The sequence below is a fragment of the Catharus ustulatus genome, chromosome 1 (genome assembly GCF_009819885.2).
Source record: "Catharus ustulatus isolate bCatUst1 chromosome 1, bCatUst1.pri.v2, whole genome shotgun sequence".
Lineage (NCBI taxonomy): Eukaryota > Metazoa > Chordata > Aves > Passeriformes > Turdidae > Catharus > Catharus ustulatus.
This window is the reverse complement of record NC_046221.1, coordinates 42,638,879-42,661,257: the sequence shown is the minus strand read 5'-3', so window position 1 is coordinate 42,661,257 and position 22,379 is coordinate 42,638,879. Positions and strand designations below refer to the sequence as shown.

The 22,379-nt window shown below is 39.5% G+C and overlaps 1 protein-coding gene across 2 annotated transcripts in view; it reads left to right on the top strand.

The window, feature by feature from the left end:
- GADL1 (glutamate decarboxylase like 1) overlaps positions 1 to 21,822 on the top strand; it is an 82,852-nt gene extending 61,030 nt beyond the window's left edge. For both annotated transcript variants that reach the window (XM_033064870.1, XM_033064877.1), the window contains exon 15: positions 19,087 to 21,822. In XM_033064870.1, the coding sequence (XP_032920761.1) occupies positions 19,087 to 19,260 (174 nt within the window). In that variant the 3' untranslated portion in view covers positions 19,261 to 21,822. The remainder of the gene's footprint in view (positions 1 to 19,086) is intronic.
- Positions 21,823 to 22,379: the final 557 nt, after the last annotated feature.

The following is a 22,379-nucleotide window of genomic DNA, read 5'->3' as shown; positions in this document are numbered from 1 at the left end:
GTTCTGTTTTCCCGGCATGGGGAGATATGCTAGTATTCAAATCTTATTTAGTTCTACTTCATTCCTATTGTGTGGTCCTAATTTTTTTGTGCTGTTCCTGTGTGAATTGTTCCTGCTATTTTTCATTTAAATGGCTTGTGTAAGGCTTTCCTATTAATGCCCTAAGTACAAATAAATCATCAGGAAAACTTGGAATATCAGCAAAATAATGAAGGTGGACTGACTCAAAAAAATGGTGCTTGGCAAAGATATAAATATAACTGAACACAAAAGACTGCATTTTGAATCTATTTCTATACATTTTAGAATTTCTATGTATTCTTACCTTTTAACTCATTGTAATTTAAATCCAACATGAGTTTTTCTTTTTTTGACTTTAGGTTTACATTGACTTAAGCAACCTTATTTCACTAGGTCTATCTCCTTACCACTTTTAATACTAATGCTTGTTTTCTGAAATTTCCACTGTATCCTCAAAAATTATCTACAGCTTCATTGAGCTGTTTTTAATTTTAGCCATCCAGGCCTATATACCTAAAAATTTATTTTCTGTAGATCTTTAATTCCAATGGCTGCTGATGTCTTGGAAAGCTCATCAGATTTGTGGTGGGAATCTCTCCTAGCAGAAAAAGAAAGCTTATTGAACATTTCTGCCTTGCCTGAATTTTTAATGATCTAACCATGGATAGGGCTTCAGTCATCCCTAAGGTACGTAATAAACTGCTTCTTCTTTCCTTAGTCCTGTCAATCAAAGTTTTCTTTTCCCTCTGATAAATTTTCTTCCTGTCACATTTGTATTGATTGCTATCTGATCTGCTTCCCTCTTTCAACTTGTTAAATATTGCTTTGCTATCTTCCCTTTGCCAATAAATCGGGATGGGCTTTTAGATAAAGCTGTCTTCTTTCTTGATTGAAGTATTGCAGCTTTTGGCCATCTAATCTCTTCTTAAAGAGCTTTAAGCCTTCATCTATCTTTTTCACATGAAGTTTTTTGGAAATTAAGTCTTTTAAAACAGTCTTTGTGATTGTGACCATCCTTTTCCTTAGGCTTCTCTGACTATAGTCAGGTTGTGATGAGTTCACAGGGGGAAGTGCTTATTTATAGACCACTGTGTAATTTCTTTGGGCCACAATATGGCTGGGAATGAAGATATATCTGTATAGATGTATACTGGGTCTGCATCAGCATGCTGGTGAGTTGGGACAGGATGTGCAAAACTGATTGTTGTGTGAATTAGAGTCTGTGGATGTTATGGGTCAATGTGTGGTAACGGGATGTGGTGGCTGCTGGGGAAGGAAGGTAAGACAAGGCTAGGGCTGGGTATCCATGAATCTTGGCTGCTTGAATGATGCCTCAGCTTGATTTATATAATGTAGATTTCTACAGCTATCCCATCCCTGGAAAGATTCAGGGCCAGGCTGGACGAGGCTTTGAACAACCTTGATGTAGCTGAAGGTTTCCCTGCTCATTGCAGGGCTGTTGGGCCAGATGACCTTGAAAGGTCAGCACAGAAGGTTCTGTCTGGCGCTTGTGCTTGTGAATCGGGCTGCTTTTCACAATCACCAACAGCTGGGAGGCAGCTGTGGTGGCTGGAGCACTCGCTGCCACGGCCGCCAAAGTGCTCCGCTGGAAGTGGTTGGGGATGGTGGTTAGGACCCGCAAGGAGGAGCTGCCCTGGAAGCCCCGCTCTGGATCCCAAGGATGGGAATTCTGCTGTGTCCGTGGCTGTGTCAGGGCTCAGGGCTCGGCCCAGCCGGCCGAACACGTGTAGCTGGGAGTCAGCCCTGGAGCACGGCTTTTCCAGGAGGATTTGCAGCCGCAGCAGTGGAGCCAGGCGTCCATCGGGGGGCACCCGCACGACAGCAATGTGCTGGAGCTGCTAATTAGCGCCAGGCTGCTAATGTCCCTGCTGCAGTCACGGAAAAACACTCTGTCCTCGGGGGGGAAAGACATCTCTTCCACTTCTCAAATCAACATAATTTCCTCACTAATACCGCAAGCTCTATTTTGAAGGTATGAGCTGATAAAGAATAAACTAGCAAGCATGAATGGTCTCCTACTTTGCTGGCAGCTCTCACTTTTTCTCCTTTCCCTTTTCCCTTTTCCCTTTTCCCTTTTCCCTTTTCCCTTTTCCCTTTCCCTTTCCCTTTCCCTTCCATTTTTATTTGCAAGGTTTAGACTTAAAAGTTACCTTGAATAAGATGTATTGAATAATCATCATTGAGATATCAGATCAGTGTCTAATAAAATGAGAAACTTGTAAGGATTTTACAGTTCTTCCCAGGCATTTGTGGGTTCTATATGGAGTCAGTAATATTTGAGGAGTTAGTATACTTTTTTAACGGTAGTTGAGTGCTGTCTTTGGGTTGTATTTTTGGTTTTTGTTTGTGGTTTTTTTTCCCCTGAGAGTTCAGCTGATGGTCTGAATTTCAGATGTGAAGGGATACCTATAGACACTATTTTTGGCTTGTTGCTGTGTGAGGTTATTATATGGGTAGATATTGTATAACAGTGACTACAGGTAAGTCATAGTGTTGAAGCATCTTTGACTGCTCCTTCAGCTGGCCTCATAAGAAAATGGGGGGAAGGAAGCATTGTTTCCCTCAAAAAGAAGGCTGTTCTGCTGCCTACAGGCAAAGTCTTCTTCCCACTGTCTCCCAAAACTCTTGCTAATCTTGGATGGAAATTCACAGTATTAGTATTTAATACTGAAGGTGTAAACCTGTTGTAGTAATGACATATTTTCTGTTTTGTTTTGGTCTTTTAAAGTAAGTTCCTGAGGTAGGTTCTGTGGGTGGAGCCACAGTGTGATTTCTGAAAAGTGAGTCTGTTATCCAAGAATTGGCCTTGGTTGGCCAGTACTGTTGAAAAGCATAGTCCATGTTGTCCTGAGTCATCTGCAATGGTCAACACCCGGACCTGCCAGGGTCTTTTATCCCCAGTGGTACTGATAGTCTTCCTCTGTCCAGTTATCCTACTGATTTATCCATTTCATAGATAAATGTTGAAGAGCAATCAGAATGTGGGCTTGAGTTATAACAGTGCACACAATTAATTTTTGTAAGTGAAGAATTTTGCAAATAGTGTTTCTGACTTGACAAAAAATCAGAAAACAATGAAATGAATGTAGCTTTTAAACACATGGTAGAGGCTTGGTGAAAGGACTCCTTGCTTGAAACCATGTTGTTCCTTCTCACTAAGTAAATTGGACCTAAAAATACAGAATTTCACTATGCAGGTCTTGCTTTCTTTGTATCCCTAGACCATCATAGTCAAGACTACTAGAAAACAATATTTTCATGAAACATCTGACTTTTATCAGGCAGCTCGGACCATCTATAAATTTCTGCTTTTTCAAATTCACTAAGTCTATTTGAGGTCTTCTAGAAATAATGAAAAGAATTGTTAACCCTCCTGCTGCTTAGCTTTAAATCTGTAAGTCAGTCCTTAAACCTGTGCAGTTCTTTAATTCATGCACTAGATGGTGATCAAAAGCAGCCCAAATTGTGTTCTTTCTTCTTCCCAAAATCACAGCTGACACTGGAAAATAAAAGCACAAGATTGACAGTTTTTCCTGCCAAGCTTTTAAACTTTTCTTGCTATCCATTAATGATTAATCCTTTTAGTAGAATTATCTTAGAGATTAAGGTAGAGGTGCTGCTAAATTCATATATACTGTTCTAACTGATTTTTTTAAATCAGTTGTTGGATAAAAGTACTTCTCTCTGTCTGATTGTGAACATTCATCAAATATTCCATAACTTCAAGCTGGGGTTAGTGTTGTTTCCAAAATGCAGGAATTCAAATATAATTCAAATAATTGCTATGGACTGAAACTTAAGTCTTTGAATGTACAGATTGATTACCATTGACTAATACAAGGTAGTAATTAAAAAGCAGGGGGCATTACTCTGAAAATATGATTAAAGTTTTTTATAATATTAAAAACAAAGGAAAAACGCATTTCTTTACTGCCCACCTGAAATTATAAAACCTACTCTAGTCCCATACTTTCACATTACTACTGGCTTCAAGGGGAAAGATTGCAAGATGTGTTTTGGATCCTGTAACTGGAAAAAATACATTCCACTGAAGAGAATCAGTCAAAAATATTCTTTTACTGAAAAAGGCAAGGTATAATATTCAGAAATGGAGGCTGATAGGTGGACCTAGGCACATCTGGACAAGGGGAAATCTAGTACAGTACTGTGCAGAGTGACTGTAGGTAGAAAATATCAATGGTGCAGTGTTCAGATAGCAAGAGGGAAATGTACAAAACACAGGACTGTAAGATGATGATGTACAACACACCAGACTGTACTATAACTGTTATAGGCCAAATAAATATAGTTCAAATAAACAGCTAAAAGAAGGAGCATGTCACATGAACAGTAAATGTTAATAGCAGGAAAAGTTCTTTTTTGTTCTCTTTTTAAATCTGTAAGGAAGCAGAAGCCTGTCTTGTGACTAGTGCTCAGAGCCACTCAGATGCATACATCCTTCCTCTAGCAAGGTTAAAAGCTGGTGGAAATAACCCTCATTCTGCTCCAGTGTGGGAGGAGGTGCCATGGGTGGTGGCTATGCCAAAAGATGCAGTACTCTGGAGTCACCTCCGTGTATGGAAAGATAGATGAGATCTGATGGAGCATGGAGCAATGGCATGGCTTAAATTAGGCTTAAATTGAACATCTGGGCTGTCCTTTCCTTCTTTTCCATTTTTTTTTTCTCCCTGAGCAGAGCACAGGCCCTTAGGGCAGAGGCTTTATCCCAGAAGCTGGATAAAGAGATCCCCCTTGGATTTAACCTCACTGTAAATATTTGTAGCTCCTTGTGACTTCTGTGAGGCAGGCAGTGAAGGCACAGATCATCAGTGGTTAGGAAGCTGGATAACAGCAAATATGTATCTGCTCACAGGCAATTGCAGAGTTAAAAGAGCAAAAGGAAATTTGATGCAGCTACAACGTGTTTTACACTAGTGATCCGTGTAGCAACGAGGAAATGCACGGAAAAGCAAAATTCCAGACAACTGAGTTGATGATATGATTCATACACTGACTTTTAAACTCAGCACTCTTCGCAGTTATAATGAGAATCATCTGAGTGAAGTAAAATAACCACAGTTTGAAACTTGTAGGAGGGCAGTAGCCTATAGCCATGCTAGATGTGACAGTCATTTGCTTTTTAGCCTGTTGGAGAGCTGTGCCAGGCATAAGATGGAGTTTTTCCTTTGTTTTTGTGTTTGTGTTTTTTGGAGGTGTCAGCTGCAGCCCTGACTTTCATTCTAAATTGGTCCTACACAGCTGCATGTATACATTTATACATATATGTAACTTGTGCATACAAATAATCTGTGCTTACAGCAAAAATTGGTTTCTGCATGTACACATGGCCAGCTTGGCAGCAGTGCACCAAAGGAATTTGTATGTGCTAAATTTATAAAAACTGGCTCCAAACATAGAAGGGAAATAGCGTCAAGAGAGTTGAGGCACACCCTTAGGATGGTGTTAGCACGTATTCTCACAACTGTTCTTGCTTAAAGATGGCTCTTGCTCAAACAGCATCAGAAATGCAAACCTCACATTGCCTCATTCTATGCAGTTTAAGTTTTAGATCTTAGAGAACTTAACATATGATAAAATGAGGTAAAAACATATGTGGATTTAATCCTAGTCTGAAGTTCCATTTCAAATTCATGCCAGATGAAGTTCCACCCAATGGGATGCTCCTGGGATACAATGCAAATGATTTCTTACACATAGAAAATTATTCAAAGCACATTTCAGTGAAAACCACAGAATCATAGAATGGCTTGGGTTATCAATCACAGAAAAGACTTCAGAGCAGTGGAAATTCAGTACAGTGTCAGAAGGTGTTTGGCCTTGGGACCCATCAACATTCCTCCCTTTCCAGCCCAATAGGTGTGAGACCATTGTGGTTCCCTGTCCTCAAGTCCAGTGAGTACACAAATTCCAAGAGGTGCACATGTGCACACGTGTGTGCATGCACACACACAAAATACATGATATACACACAGCTGGCTGCAAAGATCAGCACAGAAAGCAGTGTCTTTACTGGCATCCCCATGAATGCATTTAAAATCATGTCATACAGGAATGGACACTACAAACAATCATATTTTCTTCAGCTGGTAATGACTGAAGTCTTGAAATACACTCACATTCCCATCTCTCTGGTAGCTGGTTTTGGAAATTGAGTCTATCCTGTTGCTGACACCTTGGTTGCAGATATTCAGGCCTCCTGTCCTGCTATCTGGCTTGTCCATCCTGGAGTTTATTAATGCTCACACACCCACTCAGAAGAAAGAAATTTGATTTAACAAGAATAAAGGATGGTCCGTAGTGATTAAGTGCAGGATTGAGACAGGTAGAGGTGCTGACCATCTGTCTGTTTGTATCTGCCCTGTTTTCCATGTATTTTAATGCACAAAATCACTTAGGTTGGAAAAGACCTCTAAGATCTAGTCCAATCTTGCACTGACCACCACCTTGTCAACTAAACTATGGAACTAGGTGTCACATCCATTTGTTCCTTGAGCACCTCCAGGGATGGTGACCCCACCACCTCCCTGGCCAATCCATTCCAATGGTTAATAACCCTTTCTATGAAGTAATTCCCCCTGAAGTCCAACCTCCCCCTGTGCAGCTTGAGGCCATTTCCTCTTGTGTTGTCAGTGGCTGCCTGGGAGAAGAGGCTGCCCCTCATCTGGCATCTCCTTTCAGGTACTTATGGAAGGTGAGAAGGTGCTGTCTGAGCCTCCTTTTCTCCACACTAAACCACCCCAGCTACCTAGCAGCTCCTCATAGCACTTACTTTCCAGACCTTTCCTTAGCTCTGTTGCCCTTCTCTGGACTTTCTTCAGTACCTCAATGTCTTTCTTGTAGTGAGTGGCCCAAAACTGAACACAGAGCTTGACATGAGCCTTCACCACTGCTGAGCATAGGGGGACAATCACTGCTCTGGTCCAGCTGGCCACATTATTTTTGATACAGGCCAGGATGCCATGGGTCTTCTTAGCCACCTGGGCACACACTGGCTTATGTTCAGGTGGCTGTCAGTCAGCACCCCCAGGTCCTTTCCCACTGACCCATGTTCCAGCCACTCTGCACCAAGCCTGTAATGCTGCATGGGGTTTTCCTCATTTCCTCCCATCTTCCTGACCTCTGTCTGTCCACACCTTTGGTTCTGCACCTAAGCATTGCATAATGCAGTTTCCATACTTGATTCCCCTTGAATCTTCTTGTACTCTGGATATCCTCCCTCTGTATTTCACCCAGTTCAGCTTTTGGGCAATCATCCAGTTAAAACAGCAGAGGAACATGGGTTTTAAACAGCTTTGATTCAAGACAAACTGTCTATATGGACTTCATCCTTACCTTGCTTTAGCCAACTAAAACTTAGGCATCTTTCTTAAGTCCTGTCTTATTCTAGGATGAGATAAATCACTCTCTAGCAGTGCTTCTTTTTCTCCCTTAACTAGAGGCAAAGCCTAGATGGCTAGCATAGGTTGGATGTCTAACCTTTAAACTGCCAAAATGACGGCAATAGAATCCTACTTCCATGTTTTCTTGTCAGTGCTGAAGGCTGTGTCTCTGGGTAACATGTTGTACAGTTCAATGTACCTAACACTTCCTGTCAAGGAAGCTGCTGCTCCATTTATGTGCAAGGCTCTTACAAAAATAACCAACTGCAGCCTGTAAACAGTGTGGGTCCTGAAGGAAAAACACTGTCAAAGATCAATCTAAGTCAATATACAGAGCTGGAACTTGGGAAATGGTAGTCTGTGTTAGTGATGTATGTGGTATAAAGAAGATGGAGTGACCAGGATTTGATTTTCTGTGATCCCTCACAAAGCCTTCACCATGAGTGCAGCTCACAATAGCCCTGGGTGTGCACTGTGAAGTGCTACCCACTGGAGGAGCTGGCATCTGCACTGTAAGGGGGCCACTCTGCATTGCATCCTGCTGCTGCTGTTCAGCTGAGGCTCCCCCAGGAAGGAAACCTCTGTGACCCAAATGGGATGAGTTTGTGTGTATTCTGCAAGAGTATTTGCAAGGCCAATTTACACTAAAAATACCCTCCTCACTAATGTACCTGAGGGATGTCTAGCTTTGGCATAGATTGTGATTAAGATCTCAGTCACTACTTCCTTTCTATGTGACTCAGTTCCTTTCAGATATTAAGGTGGAGATAACAGTATTTCTTCTTCTCTAAGAAGTACATTGAAATGTGAGGGTGGACAGCACTGTAAAACTCCAAAATAGAAGGAATTTTTCACTTAAGAATGTGGCTCCTTTTTCTTTTCCCTAACAGTAGCTACTTACTGATTTGTGTCTCTCCTTCTTACCTACCTAGAGCATGACAAGTAGATGGATGTGCCTTTAAGAGCATGAGGTTTTTAAAACAAATGAAAAAAATTTTAAAATGGTGTAGTTCAAACATAGCTTTTGATTCCCTAGCTGTGCTGGTCCTGGCAGAAGAATGTAAGAAAGGTCTATAGCAGCATGAAGGAGAACCTCATGAAATGCACAACAATATAGTTATGATGGAGAAAAATAAATATTTATATCCTCATATATTTAATTTTATTGAATACTATATGATTTAATTATCAAAGCACAGTAATAACGACCCATGCAATGCTAATGACTATTGGCAACAAGGCTCATGAGGACACACAGTCTAATTGGTTTTAATGGGATGGATTTAATAATACATTGGATTAACATCTGTTAGAACGAAGGATAAAGATTTATTGTTCTCTGAATAAATATTGACCTCTTGCTCTCAAGTCAATAAATCTTAAGCTTGTGTCCACTTAAATTAGTATCTACTTACTATGTTAGCACTCTTCTGTTTCCTGTCACCAACTTTACTAGGAGGAGAGAAGAGCTTCACTTCTCTCCTGCTGCATCAAACACTTCTTTCAGGAATTCAAGGTAAACACTGTATTTGCAGATAGAAGAAAAAAGGTCTATCTTTTCTTCACGTAAAACTGCCCTTCCTTGCTGTTGCTTGATAAGAAATTTCATAAATGTTCAGAAAAAATCAATTATTATTAATGCCACAGAAAGGGTTGCATCATCTGCACAATTAAGCACCCTTGTGTGATGTTGTGAGTGGTGTCAAAAATATTTTTGGGGATAAATGGGAGGAAATCTTGCTCCTTCATGTGTTGTGAGATACAAAGTTCTTTCTAGGACTTCAGATTTCATTTTGTGCTTCAGATATTTAAGCAGATTCCTTTCTAGCTGTGAGAGTTTCAAGAGGAATGAGATGGAATATGGTTTTTTTCATGCCTGCAAGGGAGGGATTTCTTGTGACTCTCCAAAGGGGTCAGTGTGGTTAGAAATAGCTACAAGTCTAAAAAACTGTAACTGAGAAGCATTCCTCTAAAAGCAGTAGAAAATCCTTGAGACTAATATCCAATTAGCAGGTATTTAGACCTTCCTTTCATATTTAAAAGATAATTTAATAGGTGATATTTATAAGGAAATGTGGGTTAATCTAACTCTATCACAGGTGAATATAGCTATAAAACTCCCTGTGACTTCATTGGCAGAGTTCTGTTGGTGAATGTTGATTAATGTAGAGAATCTTTTCCAGACATACTGAACAATCAGAAAATGTATACACTTTTGTAGGAAAATTATTTTTATTTATTGAGAACTGCAGAACTGTTTCAATAAAGGAAAGTGAAATCTATCAGACTTTAATGGATGAGTTATGTATAGCAGATCATAATTGCTTTCAAAGCTCAAAACATTGTTCTTGCTCTCTCTCCTTCTAAGAATGTCTGTGTTGGTGCAGAACCCTGACAAAAATGTGCAAGTACTTTGCCCTGCTTTTATTTTCTTTCTGATTGTGTGTGATTTATAGGTAGATGTAGCACTAAGGGAAATTGTGGCATTTACCATGGTATGTAGGGAATACCTGGTCAGACTGGTGAAAGAATAAGGTCTTCAGAGCAATGTGGTGTACAGGATTAGAAAATTTCATCTGTGCTTCTGAATACTGAACTATATCTATGTCTCTAAGGGTTTAGGCCCAAGGTTAGCAGATTTTTTATTTCATGTATTCCTTTGAGGTTACAAATCCTTGGAAAAAGGATTCTAAATTTTGTGCCCAGTCTGCTGTTCCCCCTTTAACTGACCTTAAATTATCTAGGGATTGACTGCAGTCTAGTTCTACTTACCTAAGACTGCTATTAATCATCATTACCTGTACTTTGACTCTCTAGTTTGCAAATACTCATAGGTGCAAATCATTATTTTCCTTTCATTTTTCACCCTTTCAGACTGCAATAGAATTGCACATTTTGACACCCTAGAGATCCTGCTTTGTTCTTTCAGTCTCCTGGTTGTCCATGCATTAATCACAGGGGTTTGTAACATATATTTGGTTTCAGTTGGAATAAAAAAAAAAGATAAAACAGCTCACTGGGAATGAGGAGAGGAGCAAGGCTGAGCTGGAGTGAACATTGTCTGGGGAAAGATGTACATGGGAAAAATGTGTTGACTTTCATAGGACTCAGTGGCTTTTATTTCATAGACATATAAGGCTTTACAAAAAGGAGTCTCAGGTAGAAAAACCAATTTTGATAACTAACAATAATTGATCTTGTATTTCACTCTGTGGAGGGGCAAATGTGATCATTTACTTTGTTGAAAGTTACCTAGTTTTGTTGAAATACACATTTTTCCTTAGTTCTGGTTAAAGAATATGCATTGCTGCTCTGTAGTTCTTACAGAACTGCAAATAGAGGAGGTGCTGATACCTTATACCAGAAGCTGAGTTGTGTAAATAGTAAATAAGATCTTAACAGTGGGGAGTAATTCCGAGTTTCTGAAGTGACATTCCTTTTTCGACACTAGGAGCATGTTGAGTTTTTGAACATGTGTCACTACATAATACAACCATCTTCTGTTGTAAAGTGTTTCTCCCAGCCCCAGCCATTCACATTGCACTGTGATTTCTTTGTTCCCTCAATGGAGTAGACTAGAATCTCAGCCCTGTGCATGCAAACCAAAAAGGATAGGTTTTTTTGTTACTCTTGCTTTCAAGATGACATACTACCCTTTCATCCTGGATGGAGAATGGGAGCTTTGGCAGCCTTGAAAGACTGGAAATCCTAGTCACTGAAATGGGAACTTAATAAAATGGTGCACGGAAGAGCCTTGTGTATGGTGTGAAAGTTTTTAAAATGATTACTTTTATAAAGCCAGTAGTGCTCAACTCTTTTGAACAGATCAGAATACTGGAATCATGGTGTTGTGTACTAGCCTCTGGAGTTCTCTCAATGCCTGCACTTTCTACATGGTTTGTTAATAAGATCTTGGTAAAGTAACAGAGAAATGACAGAAAAATTATAAGAATTTCGTGTGAATTGTTTTGAAAAACCACATGTGCTCAAACAGCAGCAGACATGTGACTGTGCACCTGGAAAACCATGATATTCACCAATGTACTTTTTAGCTGTAAGTAAAAACACACACAAACTTGTTCAAGTGCTGATTCTGTTCTGAGAGCTGTTTGTCCTGACTCCTCCTTCGCAGAGGCCAATACCATTATTGTGAAAGCCTTTGTCTGAAGGTTATTTTCTCTTGCATAAATGACTAGCCTAAAGAAGCCATTGAAGACAATCAAAACCTGAAGCCAACCCCCTATCTCCTATTATTCAGGTAACTTTCAGGGATTTGTGGGATTCATAACATGTTCTCTGGCAAAAAGCAGTGGATGGGAAGATGATGTGCAATATATGGTAGTGTGGACGTATTGTGCAGCCCTGAGCATGAGTGCACAGAGAATGTTGGTACTGGAACAAAAATACAGCAGCATCTGTTCTTCTTTGATATGTTAGTTGCCCAAAGAACGTGGAAGTGGTTACTGCTATTTTGACAAATGCACTTATTTCTGCTTTTGTTGCGTGGTATGGCACAAGGGGAGCACTGGCGCAATAGTGCAAGGCAATAATTTATTAGTGGTTTAGGGATGTGGGCCCAGAACAAATTCTAGACAAAAGAAAAACATGTTTGGGTTTTACAGAGAGCCTTGGCTACAGGAACAAAGCTGTGATTGGGTGTGCAAATATTTGGTATTTTGATTGTCCTGGTTGCTGTGACAGCTGACGAATGGTCTGAGTTTGTTTTTAATTATCACCAAGAGGGGAAAGGCTTGTTTTAAAGCCAGCAAGTGATGTTGCAGCAAAAGGCAAGAAAAGATATTTAACAGTGGGGAATATACTTTCTCAGTGTTAAAATATGATGAAAGCACTATTACTTAATATTCGTAATATTTAGCTAGTTTTGTGATTACAGCCAACCAAGGAAAGTGTTTTGTTCATTTGTATTGCATCCAGTGATGGATATTAAAATGTCAGGCTACTGTTCTTACTTGATACTGACTGGTATAATTGGTATCAAGCTTATCTTCTGCAACCACACTGGGAAATGCAGCAGGCGTGTTGTAGGAGGTGTTTGTGAGACCTGCTTAACACAGAAATTAAAAAATACATATATCATGCCTTGTGGATACTCAGCCCACTTGTATCAGGGTGTAGTGGGTTGGCCAACTGCTATAGACAGAATCACAGAATCGTAGAATCATGGAATAATTTCGGTTGGAAAAGACCTTTTAGGTCATTTAGTCCAACCATTAACCCAGCACTGCCAAGTCCATCACTAAACCATCTACATGGCTTTTACATATATTCAGGGACAATGTTTTAACCACTTCCCTGAGCAGACTCCTCCAGTGCCTGACAACCCTTTCAGTGAAGAAATTTTCCAGTATATCCCATCTAAGCCTCCTCTGGTAAAACTTGAGCCCATTTCCTCTTGTCCTATTGCTTGTTACTTGAAATAAGAGACCGATCCTCACCAATGTATGAACACATAAAGACTTCACTATTCTGAAGAGTTATATAGGAAAAAAGAAGCATGTTACCCAAAAGAGATGTAGTAATGGGTCCAAACAGCCTCTGGCAGGGTTTGGGTCCAGTCCTATTTGTGGAGTCTGTACTCAGTACTTCAAACCACTGTTCTATCATTTAAGCAAGATAAGAAAATGTATTGTGGAAAAACCCTGGAATTAATAGATTATTATGTAAAAATTTAAGATTGTGTCCAAATACTTAGAAATTGGGGTTTTATTGACTTTTTTTTGGTGGCAATTGCTGTACAATAGTTGTTTTGTCATTAATATGCATGAATTCAAACTGGTAATTTCTAGAAGGAAGAATAACTTGTCAGACTTTGAACAACCAATAGTTGCCTTCTAAGTAAAAATCATGAACTTCCAAATGAAAATTTGCCCCTTCTGAGGGAGGAAAAATAGATTTTTGTGGTCAGATGAGAGGGACTGTTCTGTATAAACTTGTCTTTCATTGCAAGGAACAATTTAGACAAGGACACAAAATGTGTTTCCCATATCTGTGAAATCGTGAGAATGTGATCTTTCCATTTTGTCAGAAGGATAGCTCTTTTGTCTTTTAGCTACGAATCTTCAGCCAGTTTCTCATGTGGTATTTTGTACCTTGGAAAATTTAATCAAGGCTGTATTTGAGGAAGAGAAATAGTTTGAGCTGCTAATATGCTCCTGTTCTTCCAATGCTGTCTAGCCTGCTTTTATGGATCCCTAGAAAGGTTATTGATTTACTGCAAATATGGCGTTCTGTAGTAAAAGCTGAAGGCTGTTTGCAAACTGCCACCTGAAGCAGAGGCTTAAGCAGGAAATTTAGATAATTGCATTCTGCTTCCATTGAAGTCCATGGCAGTTTGAAAATTAATATCAGGAGAAGCAGAATGGGATCCCATGACTGGGAGTTACTGCTGCCAGCAACTGGAAATACTCTTCAACTTTATGTTGCAGAGATGCTCAACCACGTGGGAACTGTTTAAAAGATTTGAAAAAATGTTTCTGATAACAGTTGCCAATATTAGCACTAGTTTTAGTAGGCGTTCTGTCTTTGCAGTACTTGCTGGGTTAGCACATTTGGACTCAACCACACTACTCAAAGCTGTTCACATGGGATGTCCAGACAGGTTTTGCCAACAGAATGGGCAATCCCATGAGTTTTCTCATACTTTCTGTCTTTTCTGAGGGACCCAAATTCTACAGATGTTTTATTGAAGCAGTGTCAGCACTTTTGGTCCCACATACTTATGCCTGTACTTTTTTTGTTTTTTTTTTTTGCTTGACCATTGAATTGAGAAGCTGGAAGAAATTCTTGGTTTTAGTTGACCAGAAAGTTGTTTTCAGGCAATCTAAAATGAAGCAATTTGCATAGTTTCAATTTTCTCTGTCCTTTTCTACGGGCTTTAATAAAAATGGGTCGATTTCCAATTAAATTTAAGTTTTAATTGAAAACAGTATTTTGAAACAAATACTCAAAATATGTTTGTTTCCAAAGTTTGGAAAAAGTTTATTTTTTTCTGGTTTCTTTATTTTTCTGGCTGATGATATCTCAGGCTATTTTTCAAATTAACTTTTTTTTTCCCCTGAAGCAATAAATTTTCATAAACTCATTGCTTTGCAGAATATTTTAACCCAGCATTGTTAGCAATTTTGCAACTCATTTCTTTTGCCTTAGTGTTTAAACAGAAAAAACCAACATAATGTTGCTTTTAAAACTTATAGCCTCTAGCCTACAGTCTGGAAAAACTGTTGTGATATGTAACATCAGGCATGACTAGAGAAATCCAGCTGGAGTCTGTGAGAATGAGGGCAGTACAGCTGGCATCCAGGTAACAGAGGTAGTGCCAGAGCTGGGGAATATCATTTGTGATGGCACAGTTTGAAAATACTCAATTAGGTCTAAAATGAGATCACTTACAGATTAAAGGAGGGTACTAGAGAAAGAAATTTATAATCAAAGTTGACAAGGTCTTCCACTATCAGCAAGCCAGGCTGCAGTTGTCCAACCTGAGCTTTCTTGCTCTTTCAACATATCTGTTAATTGCAATTGTCAGGTACAACATTAGCACAGAAAAGCAAGGGGTTAATTAAGATGAGTAGTTGCCGATTTCTTTGTTTTATCAAAAAAGAACAAGATAGCATATTTTTGGGGAAATTCTGCTTTTATTTAGCACAACTTATTTGGCTATCCATGCCCAGTAGCACCAGTGCAGTTGGGGCTGGGGGCTCAGTGCATTTACCTTGTGTGGACAAAGGAGCCAGATTACTCTGTTCTGACCTTTTGCATCAGAACCAAAAATATCTGCTTCTTTAGACTAAGTGTACAAATTGAACTACAATCTGGTGATAGTGGGTTATGTATTTTAGAGGTCAATGAGATTATGTGCTTTGGACAAATCGAGTACTTCGTTATCTCACTGTAATTTTTCTTTCTTGTTTTTTTATTAGAATAAAATTTGCAAACCAGTTCTTCTCACAAATGTCCATAATGTTCACCAAAAGGCAGCTAACAGTGAATGCATTCCAAAGTATAATACTGTGCCATGACTAATGGAGTGAGAACATTACCTATTTAACAGAGCTGCTCTGAAGGTTTCCCGTTGCACAACAAACCCGTGTGCTAGAAGGCTGTTCTTGGCCTAAGAACAAGGTTTGCATAGCTTTACCAAGGTGACAATGGTTTTGGAGGCCTTGCTATTTGGAAGAAGAAATTTTCTCAAAAAGGAGTTTCATCAAGTCCTCTGAATATATTTTTATTGTCCAAATTTGGGAACTAACTATTGGAGACACTGGGTATGGGATTCTTCTGCTGAGAATGTGCTCAGTCTTTTTGTTGAGTCAGCCTATAATGGTGGCTGCTGAAGTGTGTTATGCTGTTATAGCCTGAGCCTGATGGAGATTCTCAAAGTGCTGAAGAAATTTGGATTAAATGTCGTTGATGAGTCAATAAGTAGGACACAGTGGTTTAAAGGTAAATGTTGCCCTGTGGTGTGACTGTGCAGAATCACTTTTCTCAAGGATACTCGAGATACGGAGAAGGAGATACGTTGCTCTTCTGATCTCCCTGGTGCACTAAATACTTCAGCTGTAGTGTCTAAGCTGATCCCAGCTACTTATCATACTTTTCTCTATGTATATGTGCTGGGAAGAAGCATTGGCATATTCCACATAAATATGTATGAGGGTCAGCTGTGCTCTGGACTCTTGATAGAAACAGCTTGAAGTTTAGGGCTAAAACTTTTTATTGTTGGTAGTGGGGCTGAGTGTTGGCTGAGAGTAGGAAAAGAGATTACCCTGTTACTCAAGTAGGTAGAGAAGGAGCTAAACTACTCTACAATCTTTGGTCTATTTTAAAAAGCTCTGCTATCAGTAGTAAGGGGATGTATGAGCTGTTACAACTGCTGTGTAGCTCTGCACAGGCAGACTGTGATGCACCCATCAATCCTCAGGAAAAACTCCCTGGGCTCTGGATGCTCAGTGTAATGTGGGAAATCCTGGTGGAGAATGGCCTTGCACAAATGGCATCTTCTCCCCACATTCCTAGGTGGAAGAAGAATCTGTCTGATAGATTTTATGCTGCTGTAGTGTTTGAATAGTCTCCAGGGTGGATTGTCAGGGGAGGCAGGGAAGGAAGAGGTAGGGAGCAAAGGAGAGAAGAGATCTTAGAGTTTAGGATATATTACACTTAAAATTATGAGACTACTCCACGGATGGGCCACATAAAGAACTAGATTTACAATTTGAACTAAGTTCCGTAGGAAAATAATTGGACTGGTGAAGCAATCTCACTCTCACTAAATTGCTTTCCAAGGACTCTATCCTGAATGGGGCTGTGCAGCTCTTTCTGATATTTGAGCATCCTTATTTCTCATTGACTTCAGTGAGAATTAAACTCATTGAACTCCTCACTAGGCAATTAGTTTCCTCTAGGTCTAATTTTTCTGCTGCAGAGTGGTAGCTGCCTTTCCCTTCTATTAGCAGTCATACCCTGTACCACTCAAGTCCAAACTTCATCATGCAGGTATGACTTAATGGTTCTTTTGTGAGACATGTGCTTAAGCATTTGAACATAGATTTTGTTCCTTACTGTTTTCTGTGTTACACTGACTGCACCACTTTAGCAAAAAGAATACACAAAATATGTGATGGAAAATCTTTCCGAAACTAATCCTATCAAAAGCTTATAAATCAGTTTTTTGTTTTGTTTTATTTATGTAGGAAGAGTTTGTTTTGCCTTCAAAAAGGGATGAACACACTTCAAATTAAAAGGACAGCTTCATTAGCATGGAGGATGAATGAGATAATAATTGAGATAATGAAAGTGAGATTTTTCTACCTTTCCTTTCCTTTCCACGAGAGAAAACCTACTGAAATACAGTATGTTTACAGTCCTCAAATTACTGAAGTTGTAAATGTTTTTGCTTTCATGGCCTCTGTTTGTGCTACTTCACATTTTGGGATGATGGATTATGGAGCGCCAGGTGTTGGGATGAAGAGAATCAATAGTGTGATACAAAAGATGAAATAACTGTGATGGAACATCAATAAAGGCTAAAAGCTGCCATAGGGATTTGAATCTTAAAGAAGAGCCTGAGAAAGTGTATTAAGAAGAATTTGCTGCTCCCCTTGCACTTGTAATGTCTTTATTCCAGAACAGAAGTCACCTGGGGGCCCTGTCAAGGACAGAGGTGGAGGAATTTTTTCTTTTCTGTATGAACATGGTGCCCAGCACGACACCTCTGGGGCACAATGTTGTAGTGTCAAGGTAATGTCAGGACACAGCTGGTGTGTCCTGACTGTGGGTGCAGTTTGGAATGTTTGGCCTGAAGTGGAGAGGATTTTATTTTATTTTTTTAAGAAATAAATTCAATTAAATTTGTCATTAATTTGTACTCTACTCCCACAAGCAAACTAGATGAATATATTTAGAAGTAACTAGTTGTAGTTCACGTCTGTGCTGTTGGGACATTGTTCTGAGGAAATGGTAGCTGCTGCTCTTCTGCTGTGACCCATTCTCAGGGGACCTGGCCACTAAAGAAGCACAGTAAAGCTAGGCTGTTAGTGCTGAGAACCTCATCTGTTTCTTTCTAAGATAAAAAGACTACTGAAATATGTAATGTAAAACTATTAGGTAAGTTTGGCATCTTTGTTTTTCTTTTGCAAATCAGGCATGAAGTTTTTAGAGCGGAAATAAATTAATGCAGAAACCAAGGTTAGGTGACACACCTATTTTCTTAGTTCAAAGTCAACCATCACAAAAGAAGGAGAGGAACACAGTCTTCTGAAATACCTTGGTGTTATTACAAATGTATTAAAAGGCAAGACCTTTTAAAAAATACTCCTCTCAAAATATTTAGTTCTGTCTTCCAAGGAATAGTCCAGCAATGCCTTTAAGCTTATGACCTATTTCAAGCCTGACAATGCAGAACTACTCACATGCTTTAAGCTATGCACAAGATTAATTGGCCAAAGTTAACAGCCCTGCTGGGATGAGATCAAATGCTTTGCTATAAGGACCTGACTCCGCCAATCTCACTTACGGGTTTTTTCTGAAGTCAGCCAGCTATGGGATTTCATCCCATGCAGCACAAGACTGGTGTAGCCAAAAGCTACTCATGTCTTAAATCTATGAGATGAAATCTTAAGCGCAAGGATCCAGCCTTGTCCTTTAATATTGCATCACACTGACTTTTTTGGCAACTTGAGTTTCACAGGGTTTCAGTGCAGAATGTCCTCTAGAGACAGCTGCTTTGCAGATGTGGTGGAGAAGGGTCATCCAGGACAAGAAGTTGTGCTTAGCCTAGTTAGCTGTCTGTGGCTGATGTTCTTCCTGAGTTCAAACCTTTGATCTAAAGCTGGAAGCTAGGGACCTTAACCCAGCCTTTTCCATGCCACTGATGAATGCCTCAAGCACCAGGGTTTAGATCTTGCTCCAATTCTTTCAGGAACTACAGAACACAAGGATCTCAGTATTTTAAACCTGCAGGTCTGAGCTTGGCTTTCCTTGGGGCACGCAGTGGGGAAGACAGGCAATGAGTGCAAACCTCAGACAGTTCAGAAAAACTTTTTAAGTCACAAAATACACTTCCTGCCCAAACATGCTGTATTTCTGAGTGTGACACCAAGCCTTTTAATTTTGTCTCTACTTTCAGGTTGCTCCTGTAATTAAAGAGAGGATGATGAAGAAGGGCAGCATGATGCTTGGGTACCAGCCTCACCGGGGCAAAGTCAACTTCTTCCGCCAGGTGGTCATCAGCCCCCAAGTTAGCCGGGAGGACATGGACTTCCTGCTGGATGAAATCGAGCTGCTTGCTGAGGACTTGTAGCTGTAGATCCACAGCATCAGGTGCTGCTCATGTGTGATACTCATGGAGAGAGAGTGGCAGCAGCATTCTGGTGCTGTTTTGTGAAAGATAGTAAAAAGCTTGGCATGTAGTTTGTCATTTTACAGATTGGTGTTGAGAACTTTGCAGGTAGAACATCCCTTCACAGGAAAGTATTTGCTGATGGGGGCTGGAGGCAGGCTGGTGCTTCCAGCACCATTGCTGCCATTCTGGGAAGTGTTTCCTCAAGAAGGGAGCACTTCTGAAAATGGTGTCTATGTCCCAGGAAAGGCAGCTATTTACTGGGTGCCTGTGCACAGTGTAGCTCTAGCTGGTCACTTATGCATGCAGGCAAAATTCCTCTGAAGCTGCTATTACAAGTGGATTTGTCAGTGAGCCTTAAGATGCTAGTTAATTCTCTTCTCTACTCTGTCAATATTTTAGTTTGGTAATTAACATGATAAAACTGGAAATTTTGAACTTACGTGGAAAGAGTTCCTCAAGGCCACCTAACTGGGTGGATTGCTCAGGTTTTCTGCTGTGAGCACAGGCAGACAGTACAATGAGGCTCAGTGCAGTCATCACACCTGGAGGTTTGCAGGAACCTCCTGCACAAAGCTCTGAGTAACCAATATTGACCCTGCTGAGCAAGTTTAACCAGATGACCTTCCAAACCACAGGATTTTGTGAAAACACAAAATCCTATGAAACACAGTCATTTGGTCCAGTCGGTGTTTGCCAGTGTTGCTCACCCAAAATATCACCACTTTAGGAGAGCTGAAAATATTGGAATAACATTTAGAACTTCTTACTTTGTTAACAAGAGTTACCTATGGTTTCTGAGCTGCTGTTCACCTTCATCTATTTTTAAAGTGTAAAGATTTGTTTAGAAGCTTTTAGATGCACTTTAAAATTTTAACAGAGAAAAAATATATATTTACCCAGAAGATACATATTTTTTATGCATGGTGACTTTATATTAATAATATAGCAAAATTTCTTAGTTGTTCTTGTTTGTTTATATTTTCCTACAGATTTGAGGTACTCTATCTTATGCTGTCAGTGTATAATTTGTAATTTTGCTCTGAAATTACAGTAGTGGTGATCAGAGAAGAACTTCCTGTGATTTTAGGATGTGAACAGTTTGAACATTTTTGGTCAATCTGAAGTTACAAAATTAAGTTCTGCACTTTGTCTTTGTGGTAAGAATTAGACTTTACTTTGCATCTGTTTTTTATTCCATAAAGATCATCCATTTTATAGAGATAGAAATGTATTTCTTGTGATGAAGTTGTTGCAGCAAACCAATGGAAACAGCCATGTGTTTCACCTTGTAATCAACATCTACTCAACGTTAATGTTTTGCTGATTGTTCCTTGTTCTGTATTTGAGCTGGCACTGACCAGTATGAACCTTTCTGCTATAATGTTTTCTGTCCTCCTGAAAGCTGTTTTTAAACACAATACTTCCTTGTTTTCATTTCCTACATTGTACTAGGATCCAATATTGCATGAAATTCCTACTTCCAGTTTCCAGGATGATGAACTGCAAAGCTTAGCAAGGTCATGATAACCACGGAGGTCACACTGTCAGAGCAGTAATTAAGAGCAAGGGTCACCTGCAGCCCTTGACAGATGCCTTAACAGTGTCCTGGAAGTGGATATACTTGTGCTATCATAATGGTCCACCAGGCTCTAAGCAAAACCCATGCTGATAATAAAATAAATATCACAAATGGCCCCTGGATTTTGCTCTTTAATACCCACAAATCACTCCATCATTTATTGATGGAGAGTGCTTCTGGCTCTACCAGTTATCCCGATCTTGGAAAACCTAAATTCAGGGCTCATAAGGCTTTTTTTGACTCCCAGTCACTCAGGGTGGAGTGCAGAGTGCACAAGGAATGCTGCAGGAAGGAGATGACTTTGCTCTTTCATCTTGAGTTAGACAGGACCACTACCCCTTCTCCTTCTCTTTTTTTTTGACCTTGAAGAAAAATACAGAATACAGTGTCAGGATGTTTTGTTTATGGTCCAGATTCTTGGTGAGTACTTGATTTTTTGATTAATGGAGAAATTATGACACCTTTCAACAGCTAAGGATTTGGTCCATGGTGTTTTGTGACACCACCACTATAAAAAAACCTGTTACTGTCTTGTTTCTCTTCATGTTCTTAGTGCTTTCTCTGTTTCCAGACACTGTGACACTTATGGCACATGTCAGGTGGAAGTAACACAGTTCCTTTCTCTAGCAGTAGTGGCTATAGTGTTTTTAAATGAGACTAAACTGGAATCTTTTTCATAGTTGCAGAAAATCAGTCTCTGATCAACATGTGCACTGATTTCTTTGAAGCTATAGGTTAACCTTCCAGAGTGATGTGAGTACTTTATCCAATTTCCATATATTTTCCATTGTTTCTGACCCCTTACCATGTCCCAGGTGCTCAATACAATAATTTCATTTCAAGACTAATGTAATTTTCTCATAGTTGCTTATGTAGGAGTAGTCTGTACAAAATGTCTATTTTGTAGCTGGTGATTTTAATAAAAAGTGAAGTAAATGATACCCTTATAAATACAGGCTGTGCTTGTCATTTGTCAATCTAAAAATGCATATACAAATATAGAAGGTACCTCTAAGCACTCCAGATAAGCACTTCTGCTTTAAAATGTGAAACAATTTAACCCTGCTTCAGGATGTGGTTTATCTGTGTGCTGTGCCCACATCATCTTTAATAAACATTCTGGGTGAAAACATGTCATGATTTATCTTACTTCTGCTTTGAAATGCAGAAGCTTAATTGTGTAGAAAGATATTTAATTTTTGTTATGTTTTGCTATTCTAACTAGTTGGGATTGGACCATGAACTCCCCCTCTTAGTTACTGACAAGCTCCATCTCTCAGGATGCTAAACAAAGTTCTGGAAGTAGTGAGGTGCATGCCTAAATCAGTGTTGAAGATGATCCATTTCTTACCTTTAATTTCTTGTGTCTACCTCTAATAATTTTTTCAACAGAAAAGTAAAGAAATATTTAGACAGAAGGGCTACAGAGGCAGATTTTGCTCTTAGTTTTGTGGTTCTGTCTTGTGAGAGATTTGGTCATTTTGTGGTGGGTCCATGT